At 43.2% G+C, this 23,186-nt stretch overlaps 2 protein-coding genes across 3 annotated transcripts in view; both read right to left on the bottom strand.

Annotated features, from left to right (window-relative positions):
- Positions 1-14,126: 14,126 nt before the first annotated feature.
- LOC147748569 (thioredoxin-dependent peroxide reductase, mitochondrial-like) lies at positions 14,127-14,989 on the bottom strand. The gene has a single exon (XM_086963154.1). The coding sequence runs from the start codon at positions 14,840-14,842 to the stop codon at positions 14,258-14,260; it is 585 nt and encodes a 194-aa protein (XP_086819280.1). The 5' UTR covers positions 14,843-14,989; the 3' UTR covers positions 14,127-14,257.
- Positions 14,990-18,037: 3,048 nt separating this feature from the next.
- The window catches only part of TMPRSS6 (transmembrane serine protease 6), a 259,562-nt gene continuing 254,413 nt past the window's right edge, over positions 18,038-23,186 (bottom strand). For both annotated transcript variants that reach the window (XM_086963148.1, XM_086963145.1), the window contains 2 exons: positions 22,590-22,726; positions 18,038-19,230 (listed from right to left, as the gene is read on the bottom strand). In XM_086963148.1, coding sequence (XP_086819274.1) covers positions 19,072-19,230; positions 22,590-22,726 — 296 coding nt within the window. In that variant the 3' untranslated portion in view covers positions 18,038-19,071. The remainder of the gene's footprint in view (positions 19,231-22,589; positions 22,727-23,186) is intronic.

Below are 23,186 nucleotides of genomic sequence, written 5' to 3'. Positions count from 1 at the left end.
ATTTTCTCGCTCTAAAAACCATCCTTAAAACCAACTGGTGTATTGAAAACACGCGAACCCAAGTACAGGCTCGCAACTGGCACCGGTGGGCACGTCACAAGTCCTCTTTGTAATTATCTGGGATGCCCAACGCAATCACCTTAGGAAACTGCGGCAGGGACCACAAAAAGTAACTGAACCCCTTCAACTGAAAGCCCATAAAAAGTGCGACGACCCTTGTAAGGAAAATCATACAGCCCTGATGAGAACACGTTAATTCATATCTCTAGTTCGAAACGTGTCGGCCAAATGGAGACAAGCACTCTTGAATGACTGAAACATGGATTCAGTTTATTCTTTTCTTTCATTGATTAATATTGTGCATGTTATTGATTCATCTGTTCTCCACTTGATTTTTTCTTAATTGTTTTCACCATTCCTTGATTGGAACTGTATCAAAAATGTGGATACTGTGGTAATGTATATATGATATTGACCAAACTTGAATATTGTGCAAATATACATATGAAATGTTTTGCTTCATGTTGTATGTAGTAGTGTCGTAATTTTGTATAGTTGATTTTTTTGAATAATTGTGTATATATGGTATGTCTTTTTCGTCAAATTATCTTTCTGCCTGAAAATAAATAATTCAAAAGGTATAAATAAAAAATACCATACAAATCCTCAATCAATAGGTGATTTGTTACTCCAATTAAGGAGACGTTGTAAAGTATATGTACGGCCAGCACTACATTTTTTCTAAAATTTACATATGGTCTAGCTGCCCGTACGTCCCAGGACCTAACTCCCTGTTTATAACAGGAATCTTATGGCAAGCATACAGTCTCCAGGTAATAGTGCACAAGACCTACATGGCATAAGGGAGAACAAGGATATCAAGTGGCCTAAGAGTGAGAAGGATTCCAAGGGCACCAACATAAGGAACCTCAGGGGACCAGAGTGTGAAAATAAGCTTACAAGTCCTACGTCGGACCCTGGGATGGTTTTCTACGGAGTATTTTGGGAAACGATAAAATGGGAAGCATTTGCTGTTACATGCAGTCATTTTTTACACAGAGTACTACTTGAAATGCATTAATATTTTCTGCACTTAAAAAAAAAATAAACATTGTTTCTTGCATGAAAACAGAATATTAATTTAAGGAAATAGTTTCATAATATTGATGTACAGCACTGTACAATCGATGAATGTATTTATTGTATGGGTAAAACCATTTCAAGTGTATCGGTGTGTTCAAAAGTTAATATGGGCAAATGATAACATCAGCATACGCAAAGATTGTCCTCTATAGCTCATAAAAATTGGCAATTTCTGAAATGATTAATAGAGCAATACGATGGAATTATTTATCTTCCTGCTTCCTCAAATTTGCTTGAAAATGCACCATTTGTCAACTCTTGTTGACAAATGGTGCCCCCCCCCCCCACCCCTCCCCACTGAACCTGAAGGTTGTTTGGGCTCACTGGCTACGATTGCTTGCTGCAGTATGACAATGTATTCCCCACCACTTTCAAATGTCACCAGCTGCCACTGAAGACCCCTGTAATGTAACTCACTACCACCCAACATTGGGGCCGTTCTCTCCATCCAAAAGTGGAAAATCACAGTAAAATATGTCCTGAAACTGGAACTATGCAAACGTTGGGCAACAAATCTTAATCTGTGCAATGCATGTCATTATCCTCTGGTAGCCAGTAGATATATGCGCTTTGGTCCAACTGTCACATACTTGGTTGATGTCCGTCTCCTCTTACCACACAGCGAAGTGATCTTTTCAGACTAAATAGTTACTCAGCCTAAATTTAATGCCTACTCTTGTTACTTATGTATCTCCTCTATTGCTATGTACATCATTCTATGTTGGAAATGGTTTTGCTGCTAAATAAAATAAACAAGCTTGAACGTTTGTCTCTTTGATGTTGCTAAAATAGGTTTCTTTGACTGTGCTTTTAAACAGGACCTGTTATTAAGACACAAATTACCATTTTCTTTGCCGAGTCCATCTTAAAATGCATATTATTAGTAATAATGACAATTGTCCTATAAAGTGATGTTTACTATGTTGTACCTGGCGTGGAGTAACTATTCTCAGCAGAATTGAAATACGCCTACATGGCACTGTCAGACCCACCCTCTTAGGGTGGGCCACATGACAAGCAGTGGCTACAGGGCCCGAGCGCTGAGGGCGCGGGTCGTCTCCTCTTATGTACCTGGGCCTGGCCTATTAAGTCTGCAAACTGGGCCAACCACAGCCCCTTCAGCACTTGACTCTCAATGGCAGCGATGGGGAGCAGCCACAGGCTTCTAGGGGAGGATAGCGAAGGGGTAGAACAGGAACAGCAATCCACAAACACCCAAAAACATAGTAACTTGATTATCCAGCCCAGTGCTCATCTTCAGAAAACAGAAGTACATATAAGAGTTTAAAATATAAAACTAGAAACTACAAAAACTCAGGTACTCAGTTTCTGGCCCAGGGCCACTGCCCTACAAGCAAGGACACTCCTGCTCCCCTGCCCCCCTCACATCTCTCAATTTTATTGGTAGCTCTGCTTTGAGTGAATGAAATAAAAATGAATGAAATAAAACTTATAAACGCACAACTTTGCCCGGAGGCATCAAGGCGCCTACAAAGACAATAAAAAACGAAAAGGCGGAACCAAAGAGCTAAGGGTAAGCTTTGCCAAAGAGCCATGTCTTAAGGGCCTTTCTAAAAGATTGTATTGATGGTAACATCCTAATTTCTAATGGGACAGTGTTCCACCATCATGGAGCCCGATTGGAAAAGGCTCTGCCTCCCCATTTTGCTCTTCAAGTCTTCTGAGCCTTCTGAGTCACAGGTGCTGTGCTTCAGCACCCCCGGTACCCTCGACAAGTCGTGCGTCAAGTTTCTCAGTTTTATGTTTCACACTAAATGGGACTCTCCACGGTAGGCCTTTGCCATGCTTCCATCAACTTCAGTCGTTCTTCCTGTGCAGGGAAAATGTGCCAGCTGCTTGCGCACCGGCCCTCTGCTTCGACACCAGGAGCAGACACGGGGATGTGTGGCGAGTCTGGAAGCTGCGGCAGGCAGGAGGGCAGCTGTCTTCAGAACAGTAGTCCTCTTATGGGAACTTGTTGGAGCTGGCTGGAGTTTGGGCCCTGCAGGTGTTGACATGGCGGTCCTTCACTTGGACTGGCTGGTGAGTCAGATGGGCAGACGTTTCCGGGGATCAAGGTGGCAATGCAGTCTGCTTCCAGGTCTGTAAGGCAACATTTGGGCTGCTTCTAGTTGCCTCACAATTCTGCTGCAGAGGTGTAGTCTGATTGGGTGCATTTCTGGTCAGTGCCTAGGTAAGTCACATAGCCACTCAGGCAAACAGTAAACAAATGCCAAGATTCAGCAACCTCAATTACAGAGGCGTAGCTCGCTAGGGCACAGGTGGGCGATTGCCCTTGGCTAACCAATCGAAGTCCATTCCGACACAAGTGGGCATGTATCCCAGGTTTAGCAACAGTCCATTCTTCAGCCAGGCAGGCTGCTTGGACACCCTTGGGAAGTGCACCGGCTATAAAGGCAAGGTGGGTAAGTGCCACTGATCAGCAGCAGGCAGGTTTTGTTATGAAATCTGCTTGGGCACACTTCCGCAGTGTCGCAGATCTACTGCTCCAGGTATGGTGACCAGGGCTGGCTTTAGGACAGTGCCACTTGTGCGGCCACACTTGTTGCTGACCTGGGAAGTAGGTGCTGTGTCTACCAATAACTGTAGGTTTAAAAACATCTTCAGCAGAGTCCCTTGTGTGTCCAGTTTTCAGACAGGATTAAAAATCTCAAGATCACTCTTATGATTAATGTTTCAGCTAGAGAGAGTTATCAGAGTTTTGTCTATGGGTAGTTTTGACTCGTCATAAAGTAGCAAAGAGGGTTAATATGCCAGCTGCAAAGAACGCATACTGTGCAGATCACAGATCTTTATTTTATGTGGATAGCAGAGTAGATTACTGCTTTTGTCACAGTGATCCTTTTTTACCACAAATCATAACATACAACCCTTATAAAGAACAGTGACTTATAAACTGTCATCAAAGAGCTGCATGCAAACTGCTTAACCCTTTCGATGCTGATGACGAGCTCAGCTCGTCATCAACCACGGGTGTCGTGTGCTGATGACGAGCTGAGCTCGTCATGACACCAGCAAAATGGCAATTTCCAGCACAGGAGGGGAAAAAACGCCTAGCAGCCAAGGTGTTAAAGTAGGTTAGGGGGATCTTTGCTGACTTGCCCACGGACTGCCAGTGGGATCGCTGCTTGTATTCTGCTGCAGCGCACCCTTACCTGAACTTCGAACGCTGTCCTGCCGCCGGAGCCTCCAGTCTGCCTCCCGCTGCTTCGCTAGCTTTCCCAAGACGCTAGCGCGGCTGCCGAGTGGAGAGCGGGCTGGGGACTACATATCCCAGCAGCCCTTGCGGCACCACACATCATCTAACCACGCCAGGAGGCACTTTAAAAACGTGTAAACCCCGCCTCACGGGACGCCAGGCGAAGCCAGTCTCCTCTGTGGCCCTCAGAGGCCTGAGGAGACTGGACTGGGCCACCTCCTTGATTTTCATTTTTTGCTCAGGTCTATTTCTATTTGTGTTATTAGGGCTACACTATAGTAAGCTGTTACTTCCTCTAGCATTTACCAAGTACCCTTCTGGGAAATCTAGTCTGCATCATTTGATGAACTCTACTAGTAAGGTTTAGTGTAGCTTAATTGGTTTAGTACGCATTATGACTTCACATCATTTAAAGGGAAAATCCTCAACGGTAGGAGGGGTACATAGAGGACCTCTAGATGATTATGTTATTAGGGCTACTTCAGGTGTTGAAAGGGAAATTGCTCTTGCTGAGGGACATGCTGAGCGACGTCGCTCTGTTGAGCTCATAAAAAACAAACTATCATCTCTAGGCCCGCTGCAGTTAGCAATTTCACCTTGCACAACGAATCACACTCAACGAGAGGGATTTGATGTATCCATCAATGACGGTATTCCACTACTTCTACAAGAGATAACTTCCTTACTCACTACAAACAGTGAATTGAATCTAAATGTTTCTGCTTCTTTTTCTAACTCAACACAAGAAGTGGAAGCTCTAGTAGATACACCGTTAACAATAGTGGAAACTGCTCAAAGAAAAAATATTAAAAACACCAAATGTTCCCGACCCCCAAGGCCCCCCATCGAAAAAAAGGAGAAAGAGGAGTGGACCGCATAGAAGCAAGACTACCCAGATTGATTTTGATTCTCTAAAAAGCCCTCAATTGGATGTACCTTCGTCACTTGTTATAGTTACCCCACCATATCATCCTATGGAAAAAACATCTAGCACCTTACATCTTACACATTACACCTAACATTTTAAGGGGAAATATTGAACATTTACTCAGAACTCTTATAATACCACTAACAGAGACTGAAAAAAATAGCATCCCAGTTGGAGAGCTTGGAACAAGCGACTGAGGTCAATAAAGAGTTAATAAAGGACCTACAAAAGTCCCCACCAGTACCCCCAACATTAGTACCACCTACCTTAGTATCATCCCTAAAATCCGTTCAAAAGGAACCAAAAAGTAACAAAAAAACTAACCAAAAACCCCTTAAGCAACCGCCTCTAAAAAAACCAATTCAAAATGTTAATAACCGGGACAAAGAGGCTCAACCAGGAGGGAAATCTACCGCCCCACGAAATATTAAAAATCTGAAAGGCAATGAAAATCCTATCCGGGTAATACAATCCAAGAGGCATAAAGTAGAATTACCACCTGAAGCAGTTCTGTTAGCTGTTGTCCTTACTGGAGTTCCATCACTAGAAGAAGGCAATAGAGAAGACCACCACCAGCTAAAAAACAGTCTTATTTTGGCTCAGACAAAACTGACCACTCCCACCATATATAAACGGAGAAGTGTTACATGTTAGGCGTCTTTCCTGGCTGGGACATAGAGCAAAAGACTTAAAGGGAGATATTGTTGTAATCAACTTTAGAGACCCTGGAGCAGTCAGATATATTCTAAGTTGGCCCCCAGAGAATGGTAGTAATGGTATCACGGCTCGGAACTAACCTACTTTTATCCTAGATTTTTAATGGCACCGGTAATTAATCACAGGCCCCTTCTTGGATATCAGGCTGGCTCTCTCATCCCTGTTCACAACCGCTATGTGGTTTTAACAGGTATCGAGGGAGTGGACTGCCTCCATCCTTGGAGCATAGAGAAGGGAACTGTCCAAATCCCACATAGTGTGTCATCTGTAAACTTCGAGTCATCTGTACCACCATCTGACCCGAAAATAACCACTGATGCCATTGCCACCCCTATATTGTCTAATAGACTAACAATTCTGAGTTGGAACATTGCTGGCTTAAATACAAAAATGAAATCTAGGGACTGGTTAGATTGGGTCACTAACTATGATATTTTAATGTTCCAAGAAACTTGGTGCACTACTTCCCTGCTCCTTGAGGGTTACAGCTGCCATAACCAAACTGCAGCCGTTCCGTCCATGGGCCGTCCGAGTGGGGGCCTATCTATTTGGGTCAAGATTACACCAGAAGCTAAAATTAAACCCTGAAGACCAATGACATGAATTTCCAGACTTTGATTTATATTAATAGGATAAAGGTATGTTTAATACATTTTTATAATAATGATTTCACAACCCATCCAAACACAAATGTTATAAGGTTGTTTGATTTTATTGATGGAATTGTGGATGGCCAAAAGTATGGTCAACTTGATGGCATTTGTGTTGGAGGTGATTTTAATGCTCACATTTATTCCTGAACCCCTCCCTGTAAAAGAGGGGAAGAACTGTTGAGTCATCTAGCCACACGAGACCTAGTCCATGTTTTAGAGAAGGTAAATACTAATGTGAATACAGGACCTGTGGCCACCTATGTTGGGCATGGGAGTTCAACCACAATAGATTATGTTTTTATATCTTCCTTGCTTGGGGACTGTTTATTGGAGGCTGAGGTTGTCAATACCATACATAGTGACCATAACCCTATTCTGTCCACTTTAAAAAGAATTTTAAAACCGTGTAAACGTAAAGAACCGGGAGCAAAAAAAGCTGGTGGCATCAACGGACAATCTTAGGGTAGCTTGGAAGGGGATAGATAATAAAGGGGTCCTAGCCCGTACAATTAAAAAGTACCCATCGCTAGTGTCTGTCTGTTTATCTTGCGATAATTCTGAACATGACATTATCGAGCCTTTTACAGGGTTGCGTAAGGCCATAAAAAAGGAGATTTCTAAACCCGCCCTAGTAAATAATAATAAAAAGCCCAGGTGGTTTGACACTTCATGTTCCAAGGCAAACCGTGATTTACGGGCTGCTCTCTTGGCTGATCCACGGGACCAGCCTTTGGTGAGGAAACTTAGGTTAAGTTACAAGCGCACCGTAAAAACACGAACAGAAGAGCTATTAAAAGATCACTGGGAATCCCTTGCATGCACAGCGGCACTGAGAGACGCCGCTGGATTCTGGGGTGAAGTTAAGAATTTTAGATCATTTGGATCAAACATCACCCCTATAAATTGCAATATATCAGGGGATAGGTGGGTGGACCATTTCTCAGGCATTTACGCTGCACCATCCCCATTAATGGAAACACATTACCCCTCTACGGCATTGAACATCTCAATAATGGTGGTGGAAGATGCTATCTCCCAAAGTGCAAGTAATAAAGCACCTGGTCCCGATGGATTATCCATTGACCAGATTAAATCAGAACCCGATTTTTGGTCACCTTTATTGTGCAATATTTTAAATAATTTATCTAACAGCCAAGTCCCGGCAACCTGGTCAAACAGCTTTATCGTGCCAATCTTTAAGAAAGGCGATAGACTAGACCCTGGCTGTTATCGCCCCATATCCCTAATAGACAACACTTTGAAGATTTTAGGAAGGGTTATTTTTAACAAGATCAGGACCTGGGCAGAGGAAAACATGATTTTACATCCATGTCAGTTAGGCTTTAGAAGCAATGTGGGGACTGCCGAGCAATGCTTAAATCTAAATTTATTATTGGCTAAATACACCATTGCCAAAAAATCCCCATTGCATTTGGGGTTTATGGATTTAAGTTCAGCTTATGATTTCGTTAATCGTTCCCGCTTATGGTCTGTTTTGCTAAATTATGGGTTAGACGAGTCACTTGTTTATTTTTTAGCTCACCTACACAGTGACTTGAAAGCCCGCGTCCGAATAAACAATGACGGTGAAGTCTCAGGGGACATTTTAATTGGCAGGGGGGTCAGACAAGACTGTGTCCTGGCCCCCCCTGCTTTTTATTTTGTTCATAAATGAATTGAGCAACTCTTTGTGTAAATTGACCAGTGATGTCCCGAATATTAATAGAAAACCACTTCCTGCACCTCTTTACGCGGATGATGCAGTCCTTATGGACCGCACACCCAATGCATTACGCACTTTAATAACAGGCTTTGTTCTATATATGGCTGACCTTGGTCTATGCACTAATTTCATTAAATCTTTTATAATGTCCTGTGGCCCAAAAAAGCATAAAATCTGTCATATTGCTTCAGGGAATAATGTTTTAAAAAGCACTAGCACTTTCCCTTACTTAGGTCTGTTGTTCTCAGATTCTGGATCTTGGCAGCCGCATGTTGCCAGTGGGAGGAACAAATTGGGCAAAGCCATCAATTCCATTATCAGCCTCCGCCAACCCAAACACGCCGAGGTAATAACACCACTGCTTCAAATTTACAAAACCCAATGTTTACCAACAGGAACTTATGGTGCAGAGGTGTGGGGCTTTTCCAATTGTACCAACATACAGACCGAAGAAAATAGATTCTGTAGGAAGGTTCTGGGGGGAAGGGGGGGGGGGGTGATTTCTGCTCCAACTTATGTTTGTCATAGGGAATTGAATCTCCCATATGTAGAGGATTTTATAAGATCTAGGCCTGCCTTGTTTTGGTTGAAAATATGGCGGAATCCTGCTGCCTCTTTCTTTAACCCGCGAAATTATAACGGATTGTTTAAAATGCAAGCGGGCTAGCCACATACCCTGGCTCAGAGCAGTAGAGAAAAGCTTAGTAAGTGTGGAGAAGGGGCATTTATTTTCATCACCCCTAACTATTGATTGCTCCCATAAGAACCTAGTAAAAAGGGCTTTTTTATGATCCGTACAGCAAGGAGAGGGAAAGGACCGAGCTTGTAAAGCCTACTATTATAAAGTATATCCCTCTTCTCGAAACATTTGGTAGGTTTAGCAATATGCCTCATGGCTACCTGCGGAAAAAATTGGGCCTATGGAATAGGCGTTTGCTGTTTCGCTTTAGGGACGGGAGCATTAAAAATCTACTTTGCTTCCCATTAGGCTTTAATAAAAATTTGGAAAATTTAAGCTGTCCCTGCAATTTAGGTGGTAAGCAAAGCCTTTTACATTTTATGTTTTTCTGTGGTTTTTATGTAAAATACACTAAACTTTACCTAATTCCATATTTTAGAGAGAGCGCCCTGATGGATTTTAACTTAGCATTTAGAGATTTATTGATGCTAGGAACTGATGATGTAATCTTCAGAGTTAGCTGCTTTCTCCAATCCGCTGTTCGCTCTCGAGCAACAATGAATATGGTCTGATAAAGTTTGCACTATTTTTGTATAGTTTTCACTTTTGTATATTTGCACTAGTGATTGTATTTTTGCACATATTGTGGTTAATTAGTCTGTGTACTGCCTTTATCGAAGTGCAAGCTTGGCTAAACATATTATACGTTGTACCTTAAAATAATGTCACTGGAAGTCTATCTTATGAAATTAATTGTGTCACTTTTTATCAGCCTTTTTAATGATTCTTTTATTGCTTTTATTAGGATGAATTGTTGTGATGTACCTGTACTTTTATGGATGTTTTTTATATTTGAATAAAGATCCTTTGAATAGGCCGTTCTGTTTTTCTCCCAGTCTCATTATTTTTTCCTAATGTTGCTCAAAAGTGTGTGTTTGGGTAGACATACATTCTTATCAGTAAAGTCCGCCTTTACCAGTACTTTAAAACATATCAAATGTATGTAAGAGAGGGGCTATGGAAAGATGGGGAGCACTTTTGCCTGGTAGTCGTAAGTGAACCTGAAGAGGTGGGGCACCAGAAATGATTGCTGCACCGGGTGCCAACAGCTCTAAAGCCGGCCCTGAGGGTGACAGACTCCAAACTAAAAGTGCACCAGAAATATTATGGACAGTCTGGTGGATGAACCCTCCGCTCTGGGGTCAACTGCTGTTGTGGCCACACTTCTGGATTTGATCTCGCTATCAAATGTTTTGCCACACGTCTGGATTCGTCCTTGCTATCAGATGTTTTGGATTAACTCCGCCACTGATGCTTACGGCCACATAAATATCAATATCTCACCTGGTTGGATCCATTTACATACTCCCCTGAAGGCTATTACAGGGACTGGGCTGATTTTTTTCAATCTCTCTGCAATAGGAGCCTACGGGCCCAGTGATGTGTCTTTTTTCCACCGACCTTCGCAGTGGATTTAACACCTTCGGTGCTCATGACGAGCTGAGCTCGTCATAACGGCTGTGGAACGCCCACGCGGGGATAATACCCCTCCTGTGCGGGGCGTTCCATTATGTGGGCAGATTGATGACGAGCTGAGCTTGCCATGAGCACAGCTCCACTGTACTGCATGACGAGCTGAGCTCGTCACGAGCACCGCGGCACCGCCCCCCCTTTCCCCAGCCCCGCGGCGAAGGGGTTAAGGTGTCTCCCATTTGTCCTGTTTAGGACCCCGGTTTAAGGACCCTATGTACCTTCATTTGTCTAAGAGGTCGAAAGATCGACTGTGATTTTGTACCTGTATTGATTTTTGATTTGCAGCATAGATAACAGCAATTTATTTCCTTTGTCTATTTTGTGACTGAATATTCAAAGTTTCTGAGCCAAATAGGCGACTGGACAGGACTATTTTAAATAGCACATTGTTAATATTGGATAAACACCCCAGTTTCACACTTTCAAACCCTCACAAGAATACTTCCTTGAGCACAATCCCCTCTCCTGGAGCACCTATTTACAAATGTATAGTTTATTCGCATGACTTAAATGCTGATATAAATATACTTGAATTCGCAAACAATTGTCTACATAGTTATTTATGGGTGATGTGATTGTTTTGATGGTTCATCCATTGTGTCCACCTTATTCTGTACCACTATTGACCCAGGTCCAGGGGAGTTTTGGGTTTCCCCATTGTAGTGTAACAGGAAAACTAATCCGCAATTTTTTGCAGGAAAAGGACTTTCCTGAATTGGTAAGGGAAGCCTATCGCCTATTTCCCCACTTTTCTATATGTCCCCTCACTCCAGTCTCAGTACTATCTGCAAGACACTTCCTGAACAAGTAACCTCATGGCCAGCATGTGCACAGGCCTGGGTCAGGAGCTACCAAAATGGTTTGCTTCACTATGACTCAAACCAAAACGTATAACTCATGTATCACATTGGCTAGCCACATACATCCAGGAACACAAGCACGGGGATTTCAGCACAACCTTCTGTGTCTAGCTTGTAGCAGCAGAATTTTACAGGAGTGGGCCTGTAGCCAACCCTCATGCGACACAGATAAAAGGCCTGGCTGAGAAAGGTCTGCGTGTGAATTCAGAAAATGGTTATTTAGCTGCCATTTCAACTTCTTTAAGTTCTACTACTTAGGATTCAGGTTTTTAAATCCTGATTGTTCGCTTTCTGAAAGATTTAGAGAACAAGTATCCTGATTACCTTACATGTTTCTGGTTGGGATCTCAATTTGTTAGTTTTTTCTTTTCTTTTTTCAATGGGCCGGAGCCCTTTTGGCAACTTCATTTGTGTTCTTTGAAATATTTCGAAGACCGCCCTTCTCCTTAATTTGGCAAGATTGGTTAGTTTGTTGGTTTTGCTTTCCACTCCTCCCTTTACAATTAATTGAAAAGATGAAGTGCTTCTAGGGCGAAGCCCTCTTTGTTGCTTAATGCTGCTACAGAATTTTATATCTCACAAGTCATCATCAGTTTGCCTTCATTTGACCCATCTCATTGTTCTAAGTAGGTGCTAAGGTTATACAGAGTAGATGCCGGAGGGTATTCATCAATTATAGTAATAGGTTGCAGTACTTTAGGTTCAACGAAAATTTGCTTGCATTTCAATGCCTATGACTAGGTTGAGAGGTGAAAGAGCAGGCAATATCAAGATGGTCTTTGATGGTAGCACTCTGTTGAGACAGACATTGTTTCTACTTTGGGGTACCGGTTCATACAATCTGTTAGGTGATAACTTGGTCATCTGTGCATTAAATGGCTAGGCATTCATGTCTTACTTTATATTAGAGAGCAGTTTCAGTTTGGCCGGCTAGTGTTAGTCTTTCATCTTGTAGTGACATTTTGAGTGGTTTTTCCAACTGTGTTGTAGCTGTGGGGACAAGTTATTTACCTTCAGTAATGTTCTCTCTGAAGAATATTTGAGATCCTGCAGATTCCTTTAATCTCTCCCAACTCCTCTCTGAGAAAATGTTTTTGTGTTTAAATTTTGAATTTCCTTTGGGTCTTCATCAGAGTCCCTAGCCTCGATAGGCTGGACTTGGTGTCATCAACGTCATGGCATCCTTCCATAGGAAGTTAGGCATTTCCGAGACAAAATTGCAAAACTCAGACTGTAATAATATGGTGCAGCATCTGACTCAAACTGTGAAAGATTTGTATGAATCCAGCCTAGTGCCTAGGAACAGGTTCTGGAGTTCATGTATTCCCCACAACAAACGTATCTAATGTTAAGTAACTTGATTTGCCAATGTAAATCTGCCCTTTGACAATGCCAAATGTGTAATTACACTTAAAAATGCAAATATTTCCCTATCCAAGTTGAAGTTGGGGATGCAAATGGATTTGCGAATTCTGCCCATCAGAACAAGATACCAGACAGCAATTCAATTTTACCTTTTAAATATACATTCACATGGCTCCAACATTGCTGATAAGCTATATGTATTAGTATGTATATGTATTAGTGGAGAAGTGTGGCTCAAATGGTTAGAGTGGCAGACCCTGATGCAGAGGTCTGGTCTGGGACCAGGGTTTAATACCCGACTCAGCGGGTCTTGGGCTCAATTTCCTCGGACCTGATAATTCTCGCCTCGGTGCCTATTCTAATCATGGGTCCCACTCTGCAACTCTGGGCAACAGTTTGCTTAATCTCCACAACGGCACCAACAGCGCTGGGATGCCTGGCTTCACCTTGGGAGGGCCTAGGAGTGGACATTCCACAGGGAAAAACCAGGAAGGGTTCCTAAGCGGTATACAGACAGCGCCGGGACACCTCCGTTGGAGGTAGCTGTGCGCTTTACAAATGGCATTTATTTATCTAAATTCGCACCCATAGCAACTCAATTATGGCCTCTGAAAAATGGTATCTATAATATTACAGACTCTGCTTAATATTGACCCACATGTGTATGGCCCCAACTAGAAGAATCCGCCATGCCTGACACAAAAAACATGTGAAGAAGCACCAGTAAGTTCACGTTTGGAGGTGACGGTGAGAAGCATCGTCTCTTCAGAGTTGCCGCCTGGTCAGCCTTGGTTGGTTTCTGGACACAAGCTGGTTGGTGTGTTGATGGCATCTGCAGTAGATGGCAAAAAAGGCTGGAAAGGTGGCAAGAAAGGAGGAGCAAAGGTTGCAGCAGGGCCCCGGTTACCACAACAGCCCACAAAAGAAAATTGGTTTGGGGAGGGGATGGAATGGCAAGAGGCAATGTACAAAATGTAGTGGCCACACGGACCTCTTTGGCGCTTTACAAAAACTCGAAAATAAATTAAGAAATAAATGGATTTTGAAGATTATAGACATGACAGCCTACAAGTTTCTAACAAAGCAGTATGACCCCTTTTTGAGTGGGAACTATGGTATTCGTGTTAAAAAAAGTCTGGTTTTATTGTATATATGTGGAGCATATTTGTAGAGGTTTTAAAACGCCTTAAAGGTGGTAATCTACAGTGATCTTTAATTAACATAAAATCTCTCGGCCATCTACTTTGTGATCACAGAAAATCAAATATCTTCTTTTCCATTATTCTTCACTGTGAAAATGAAATGTTATGCGTCACGTCATTGCCTAATGCCATCCCTGGAGACAGGCACAGCTGCTTCAATATGGAGATCTGTTTTTTTCAGCAGCAGCAGACAACAGTCTTCATCAGCACTGTGGTGACACAATCTGAATAACATCAGTTCACCTTCTCAAAATGCTCCTTGGAGCCATATGGGCTGGGTTTGATCGTTGGGGAATCTGGGGTCCAATTGGCAGGACACACCTCCCCGTGCGACTCCACATATTGGAAGGCTTTCACCACGCGCAGTGTTTCTTTCACATTGCGGCCAACTGGGAGGTCATTCACACTCAAATGTTTCGCAATCCCATTTGGATCAATAATGAAGGGGCCCCTCAGTGCTATCCCTGGACCCTCCAGAAGGACTCCATAATCTCGAGAAATCTGCTTTGTAAAATTTGACAAAAGTGAGATATGCATCATTTCCAACCCGCCATTCTTCCTTGGTGTATTGATCCAGGCGAGACGGCTGAAGTGCGAATCCACCGACACAGTCACAACTTCACAGTTCACATCATGAAATTCATTTGCTTTGTCACTGAAGGCCACAATTTCCGTAGAGCACACAGAAGTGAAGTCGAGGAGGTAGAAAAAGAGCACCAGATACTTTCCTTTGAAGTCGTCTAGGTTCAGGTCTTTGAACTCGTTGATCACAACAGCTGTACCTTTGAAGAAAGGGGCTTGCTGGGTGACAGCTGCCATGAACCGCGAGCAACTAGTGCTGAAGGCTGGCTTCTGGAGGAGGCAGGCTGTAAGAAGATGGGTTCGAGCGCAGGCCTAGAAGGCTACAGGGGATGGAGTGTCACAACTTCAGCGGCAACCACACTTAAATTGAGGTTGGGCGTGAAAAGAAACAAACATTTTAGGAGAATGATTAAATATCCCAGTTGGAAGAAAAGATACATGGGGTCAAAACTTATATGTTGAACACATGTTTGAGGAGTATTAGAGACTCAGGTGAGGAAAATGGCTGCTCGGATGATGGATCCGCCTAAGTCAAGTTCGCGGTCTAGTGTTTATCTTCACACGACTGCCAGAGAGCCCAATGTGCGTGTTTCGAATAGAAACTGCGCACGTCAACTGTAGACATCCGAAGGGCGGCAGCGTCTCCTTTTCGCGCATGTCTGTGAAGGTCCTCCGGAACTATTGAGGAGTTTTTCAACCAACGAATGTGTCAGAAATAACTTTCATTCTCAACTGGTGAAGTTGCTCGCATGCGCTACGAGGGAGCCCCGCAACCCGACACTCGTCAATTGAGGTCTGTCAGAGTGCTACAGAAAAGCATTCCAGTTGCTGAAGCAGCTTAATAGTGTACTCCAAGTTCCTGGGCACGGTAAAGCAGAAACAACTTTCATAGAACTGCCAAGGTACAGTGACATTTCTTTTGGATATAAACAATCAGAGGATTGTTCGGAAAGTTACACGTATATTTTTATTTATTTATTTTATATTCTTATATAGAGCAGGACTCGACCCCCGAAGGGATATCCCCGCGCTTGCGCTTTCAGTTAAGAAATGCCCAGTTGGTCCATGGTCTATAGGATGGTTGATAATTTATAGATTTTAGGAAGTCGAGAATAAGTACGTTTTTAATGATTTTCTGAAGGATGAATAATTAGTGGTTTGTTTCAGAGTAGGGGTAGAGAATTCCAGAGGATAGGGCCCTTGTAGGAAAGAGCTTTTCCTCCCTGCCTAGATCTCCTAATCCTGGGTATCTGAAGTAGTTGTAGCTTATTGGAACGCAGAGAACGTCCCGGTATACAGGAGTTAAATTTTTCAATCAAATATTTAGGGCCGGTGCCAAACAAACATCGGTGTATGGTGCAGCAGATTTTAAATTTAATGCGTTGCCGCACCGGCAGCCAATGGAGTTTGTCCAGAAGGGGGCGTGAGGAAGTCCTAGGCTGGACATTAAGGACAAGTCTCGCCGCAGTGTTTTGGACTACTTGTAATCTATTGAGTTGTTCCTCATTGGCTGAGAAGAGCAGACCATTACAGTAGTCCAATCTACTGATCACCAAGGTCTGGGCAAGTGTTTTCCTGTGACTATCAGGCAGGAAAGGAAAAACCTGTCGTAGTAGTCCGATGACACGGAAGCAACATCCGGAAACTTGACCTACATGTTCTTTAAGTAGTAGTGCCTGATCTAATTGCTCTCCCAGGTTTTCCACAGTCGGTTTAGGGCTCGGTGCTGGTCCTAGGTCCAGAGGCCACCATTCAGGGGACCACAAAAGCGTGGCCTCCCCGAACAACGTGACCTCTGTTTTGCCTACATTGCACTGGAGGCAATTTAAAGCCATCCAGTCTGATACTGCCCTCATTCCGTCCGCAAAGGATTTTTTTTAATGCGGGCGTCAGAGTCTTAAAAGGGAACAGATGCTGAGTGTCGTCGGCATACGACACCGGGGTGAACCCATAAGTTCTTACGATGTCCGCCAAGGGGGCCACATACACGTTGAACAGTGTGGGGCTTAGGCATGAGCCCTGTGGCACTCCCTTGGTGAGCTCCCTAGAGATGGAATGATGGGAGCCCAGTCTGACTTCTTGTGTGCGGCCTGAGAGAAAACTCTCCAACCAGAGGACAGCGCCGTGCCTCCTAGGCCCACTTCCCTTAGACGACCGAGAAGTATCTCATGTGACACAGTATTGAAGGCAGCGGATAAATCTAACAGCACCAGAATCATAGATCCCCCTCCATCCAGTTGCATCCTGATGTTATCGGTCACTGAAAGGAGGGCTGATTCGGTGCTGTGTTTAGGTCTGAACCCAGATTGAGAATAGTCCAGACCTTCCGCTGCTTCGATATATTTAGATAGATGGGTGTTCACATGTTTCTCGGTCATCTTACTAAGGTATGGCAGGAGGGAGATGGGCCGGAGATTAGAGAGGTCTGTCCATGGGAGTGCCGCATTCTTTCGGATAGGGTTCACCACCGCTTTCTTCCATTCCGAGGGCACTTGTCCCTCCCTAAGCGAAAGATGTATTACTGATTGGATCAAAGGTCAAAGCAGGGTGCTCAGGGGTGCAACCATTTTGGCAGGCAAAAAATCATCAGGAGACCCCTATTTTATATGACTGATAAGGGGAGGAAGGTCTAAGGCACAAATTACTGGAAAGGACATTAATGAGTTCTCTCTGCATACAGGCAGATTAGAAGGGGGGAATAGTATTCCTTTTACTGGATGCCACCATGATTTTATCATAAATCAAATGTATCTTATTTAAAAAAAAAACATGAAATATCATCGCAAAGAGATTGAGAGAATTCGTCAGGGCTCTCACAGGCTACCGGTTTTACAAAAGCCAGTAAAATTTTAAACAACTCCCTCGATGAATTGCCTGCCTCTGCCAGTTGCTGAGTAAGACTGTTCTTCCTGGCCAGTTTTATGTTTTTATAATAGTTAGACTGAGCCTCTTGATGTTCTTTCTTGCTCTCCTCAGTTCTAGTTTTCCTCCATATTTTTTCTATCTTTCTGCATCCCTGCTTCTCTATTCTAAGTACTTCAGTGTACCAGGCTTCTTGTTTGGAGGGGGGATGTTGCTTATGTAGTTTCAGAGGGGCCAGTGTATCAATAGCTTCTATTAGTGAGTTGTTGAATTTGGACAGTGCAGATTCCACACTGTCCTTATCTGTAAGGATAGGTTGTTTCCATATTTTCTGCAGCTCCTCCAAGGATACCTTATGCCACTGAATCAGCCAGTTTGGAAGGTATCGTGTTCAGAAGGTTACAAGTATTATTGTGAACTAGCAATTTTGGCGGAAGAAGCATTCACGCTTGTATCTATATATATCTATCTATATATATATCCTAAGGATTTTTCAGTTGGAGTAAATATTAAATAAAAACATGCAGTCATAAGGAAATTACAATAAAAGAATATACATAATACAGACTCCACAGATAAACCAAGTTAGATCTATAATGTTGTTGTTTGTATCTCACACAGGAAACTGCATATGCTTGTTAAAGTTATTTACAAGAGAGAAGCAACAGTCGAGGGTCTACACAGTAAATGCCCATTACTGAAGTAATATAGTCAAGAGTGTTATAGTGTAGGTTGTTGCCTTACCCATTGTGTCTCTCTACAGGTGCGGTCATAGACCACATCGCATAGACCTAGTAGAAGACTCATCTCTACAAGCAGTGCCTGTCTCTCTTTCTCTTCCACTTCCCATTTCCCCCCCGCTTCAGGCGTCACCTTGAGTATTCAGGTGGTGTCTGGGGTAGAGGGGCATTGGGACCATCATTGGCTACTGTGGATCATTCAGGCGCCTGGACACAGACCGGGCTCTAAGAACCCCAGCTCGCAGTAACATTCGCCAGGAAGCAGCCATGTTGCCAATGGACAGCTATGATGACCTCCAGCTACAGTGAATTCATAGCACCATGGATAAAGTTAATCTTTATACCTTTAGCCCATCCATTTCCTTTCCATCCTCACCTTTGTTTTGAAGAAGAAGAGATGTTCCTAAGTCACAGATGAACCCAAACTAGTATTTTCCCACTGAAAAAAGAAGCAGCAGAAAAGGTGAAGAGAAAAATTTGCAAGTGAAAGGAAAGCTGATGAAAAGGATGGGAACTGTTGGTGTGTTCAGAGAAATGCAGCTGGTTTAAGACTTCACAGCAAGCAGAGATACCCCAAACTCTAAAAACAATGTACTGGTGCCGGTTTTAAGCTCTTTGTCTGCCTGGTGAACCCTTTTGTACTCCCTCTGAAGGTTATTATGTCAGGTTGACTTGTAAGCCTCAGATGCAAGGAAAGGCTGTCTCATGGCTGCTTCATACAGAGCAATAGGGTCTGAAGTTGGAGAGTCTTCAAATGTTGGGTCCCTCTGTGACAAGTAATGAGCAGTCAGTTTATTAATGATGCCACATAAAGGATGTCAGTGATTGATAGGACAAGCCAAAAGTTTGAGATTTGGGAAACACCTATGAGATGACATGCTTGATCCAGCCGACCATCCGTGTGACCCTGGTGTAGACACCGTAGTATTTGGGCACTCCACAGCTGGCACCCCAGCTCACCACACCAGCCAGGAACCACCTGCCAGATGACTCCTTGCAGACGAGCGGGCCACCAGAGTCACCCTAGAAGACATGAGAAAAAAACATTAAAAAACAGTTGAATGCGAGGGACGATGAGCCCTGGCGCTGAAAAGTTACCTACAAGGCCTAGTAATCCAGACTTTTGTCCTTCCATCCCTCACTTACAAGCCAGTTTTGAGGGCACAGATTGGTTCAGTGTCTTTCCTATTCACCCAGACTATTGTCTCTCCCTCAACCCTGCTAATTTTCGTACTATTTCTGTTTTGTTTGTTTCTCAATGTGCCACCTTCCTTCAACAGTCTGCTGCTATATTCTCAACCTGCCGCCACAAAATTTCCTGCCCCCATTTTGCCTCCCCCCATCTTGATCCACCAATATATGTGGGCAATGCATCTTTTAGATTAATCTTAACTAGGCCAGCAGTGGACGGCTCGCTTGTCAGTCAAGCCATTGGCTACTGTTCTATTACTCTGCTTCCTGTGTTCAGTAAAATGTTAGAAAAACTATTAAGTAATCAATTATCAAACTAGCTAGAAGAATAGAACAATCTGAAAGATGGATGTAAGGTCTGTTTGTCCACTTGTGATATTCAGTTCACTGTCCGTTTAAACTAAAGCTCTCAATGTTCCCTTGCTAAATTCCATGGGAGATTGTGAAGTGTTCAACTGGATGGCTGTGAATTATTGAAAAGATCCAACAAAACCAAAATATTGATATTAGATATGAACACAGATCCTTAGGACATATACTGGCTTAGTAGGACAGGCTCTCCTCAACTTCCAGCACTGAAGGACACATTATTTCATGCTCTGACTGACAAAGATCTGTCCTTCTACTTCAATTCAGCATGTGGCTCTAGTCACCGTACACTATAACTGATGAAAAGAGCAATCTCTGTTAATCCAAATAATATGTATCTCTAAAGACTACTAACTGTGTGATATCAACATTAGAATATTGTATCAGCCTGCGCGCGGGCCTTACAACTGAGCTCAGATCAAAATTGCAGAGTACACAGAATTTAACATTTTTCTTAATCTGCTGAAGAAGGAAATACAACCATGGATCTGAGGCTAGGAGAAAACTTCAATAGCTGCCCCTAGATGATAGAATACAGACAGCTTGTGTCTGTGCCTCATCCATAACCTGATTATTCGCTCGAGAAATTACATCGGACTAAACAACTCAAACCACAAGTTCCTTGCTGAACGTTATGGCAAGGACTACAGCGAGTACTAACCATAGAAACAAGTAGGAAGGTTGGTGGCTCCTTCAGATTCGTAGGAGTCAAAATTTAGAATCAATTGTCCTCAAAACTAAGACAAATCTCACACTTTTCTTAACCTTTAGAAGGCCCTCAAGCCTCGCCTGTCGTGCTGCTGTGTTTACACGCTATGCTCGGTTTAGTGGTTATCTAACACCAGGGCGCCTTTCTGGACCTTTACATGTACAAATCATATCAAATTTCAAAACACAGTAAACACTTTTCTAAATGTTACAGTTCAAAACCATATAGAATAAAATCTGCTGCTTTTAGAGGTTCATACAAAGCAACTGTTAAGTCGGTCTCAACGAGAGTCTGTTATGAATGATATAGGTCTTTAGATAGCGTTCCCACCCACCTCCCGAAATGCAGAGAAAGTAAAGGATTGTAAAGCTGGCTTATTTGACAGAACGTTTGTAAATTTCACTAATTCTTTTGAACACTTTATGCACCAAAGCGCACCGATCGGATTGGAAGTATCCAGCTGTGGCGGCCATGTTCAGCTGCTGCCTGAGCAAGATGCAAGAAACGAGGCCCGAAGGAGGGAGCCTGCATCTAGGGCCGAGGAACTGCTAACCTCCTGCTGTGCTGCTTGAAAGAGGAATCGCTTTAATGATTTCACGTTAGAGGCGAAGGTGGAAGTGAGCGTGCTGGTACCTATGCTCACTCAACCGTCTTCCCGAAAAAAACACACTCGTAATTAAAATTGTCAGAAGTAACAGATCTGAAAACGAGAATGTTCCAGGATATTCAGGGCGCCAGGACACTTCTCTACATTCACGTCAACTGTAAAGGAGCAAAGCCTTCTGGGACTGGGCACTGAAGAAGGTGCAGCTTTCTCTTTTGACTGTTCGGGGAAAAGGACTTTGGGAGCCATTTTATTTCCCCAGTCACTGCAAGGAGTCGGATATATGAAATGCGGAGAGTGTCTCACCTCTTGGGATGCTAACACTCCCATCCCACCTCAGGCTGGATACTCCAGTGTGCATGCATGGGCTGTGCTTGCAGAGCTCACCTCCCATGGACACTCCAATATCTTGTGCTCTGTTTGTGTTCCTTTGAGGATTGCCAGTTATCACCACTATTATGAACTCCTGATCCTAAATGCAGGATCTCTTGTCCAATGCACAGCCCAGGGGAGCTGGCCAATCATGCCGTTAGGGTGAAGAAGGTGTTTAAGGGTTCACAAATTTGAAAATCATCTTAAACTTTCTTCAGAATAAATAGATGGGGTTTTCAGAGCTGGATTTCCTGCACTGAAACAGGTTTGCACTCAATTTGTGCCCGTTTAAAGAAGACATCACGTGAGGATCTAGTACAGCGCTGGTAAGGGGACTTGATCTACTTAACCACATACAGTGGACAGCCGGAGGCCATTTGGGCCTTCTTAAAACCATGGGTATCTCACTCTTACTCAAAAGTATGAGGGGTGACTGCCACTTGTCACCTGAAAACAAGCCTTGTCCTTCCTCAGCTTCTTTCATGCAGCTGAGTCCGCTTGAAGGCCTCGCCTCAGCGGCCTCATTCACTATTATGACACCATATTGGTACCATTGCACACCGTAGCCACAAGCAGTACTTCACACACCTCTAAAGACGAGAGGTGTCCAATACTTTAGCACCAATGATGGAATCGCAAGGACACACCTGTGCACTGCATAGGTTATTAAACCCTCATCAGATATACGTAGGCACCTGAAGCCATCCGTGGTCGGCTACAGGCTTACATACATGGAGGTCCTACCTCCTCTAAGCCAACTGAGGAGGCAAGCGGCCCAAGCTATAAGATCTATTTCCCCACTTAACCAAACTAGTCTCTTATGTGCTAAAATTTGAGGGAGCTTGGAAAGCAGATAACAGTATCAAGTGTAAATAAAAAGGGGTGCATATAAATTTACATCATTTGAGTTAAACTGCTATACTACCAAACAACCACAGCTAAATCTTGTATGTCTTAGAAGTCAGAGGACCTCATTTATGTCATCTTTCATTGCGATGCCACAATGGTGGCATTCTCCTCTTGGATTTACAACCGCTATAATCCATACACGACAAACAGTGAGGATACAAGCCTTGCTGGGACGCTTGTGTATGCTGCCACCATTACAAAGGAGCAGAGGAAATGATGCCACCTCACCTGACAGGCGTCCTTCTTGCCCTCTTGGTATCCAGCGCAGAGCATTCTAGGAGAGATCTGGTAGCGGTATGACTGCATGCAGACATCATGTGGAACAAGCTGGACGTCCACTTTCTGGAGCACATTGGTGACAGGACCTGGAGGCACAGTGGAGTTATTTTTTTTTTAATATAACATATTTACCACCATCTAGAAAGTACTAGAACCAAAAGTACAAATACAAAAATTCAAATAATACAGTAACAGTGCATTCTTTAATATATTATTTAATACAAAATCAAATCCAAACGTTAAAGATGTAAGGTTTGTTGAACAATTAGTTTCATAGCAAAACTTTTGGGGGACATTGGGAACAATAACATTTATTTACAATAAAATACTTTAGTAATTTGCGTTTTTGTTAGAGAAATTTTAAGGATTAGACTTTTGAGTGCGGTTCAGAGTTAGTAAAAGAGTTTGGGAAAAGGGTTAGCTTCATGGTTAGGAGTAGGCCCGGTTTGAGGGTTTGGGTTACTTGTAGGGTTATTCTAAGGGATAGGAATGGAGTGAGTGATAGAGTTACTATTTGGGTAAGTGGGTGAGAATTAGGGAACCCTA

The sequence above is a fragment of the Lissotriton vulgaris genome, chromosome 1_1, assembly GCF_964263255.1.
Source record: "Lissotriton vulgaris chromosome 1_1, aLisVul1.2, whole genome shotgun sequence".
NCBI lineage: Eukaryota > Metazoa > Chordata > Amphibia > Caudata > Salamandridae > Lissotriton > Lissotriton vulgaris.
This window is presented reverse-complemented; position numbering and strand designations above follow the sequence as displayed.

Bases quoted from the DNA above. Each gene is read 5' to 3' on its own strand.
- LOC147748569 (XM_086963154.1), bottom strand. From the start codon at position 14,842: ATGGCAGCTGTCACCCAGCAAGCCCCTTTCTTCAAAGGTACAGCTGTT.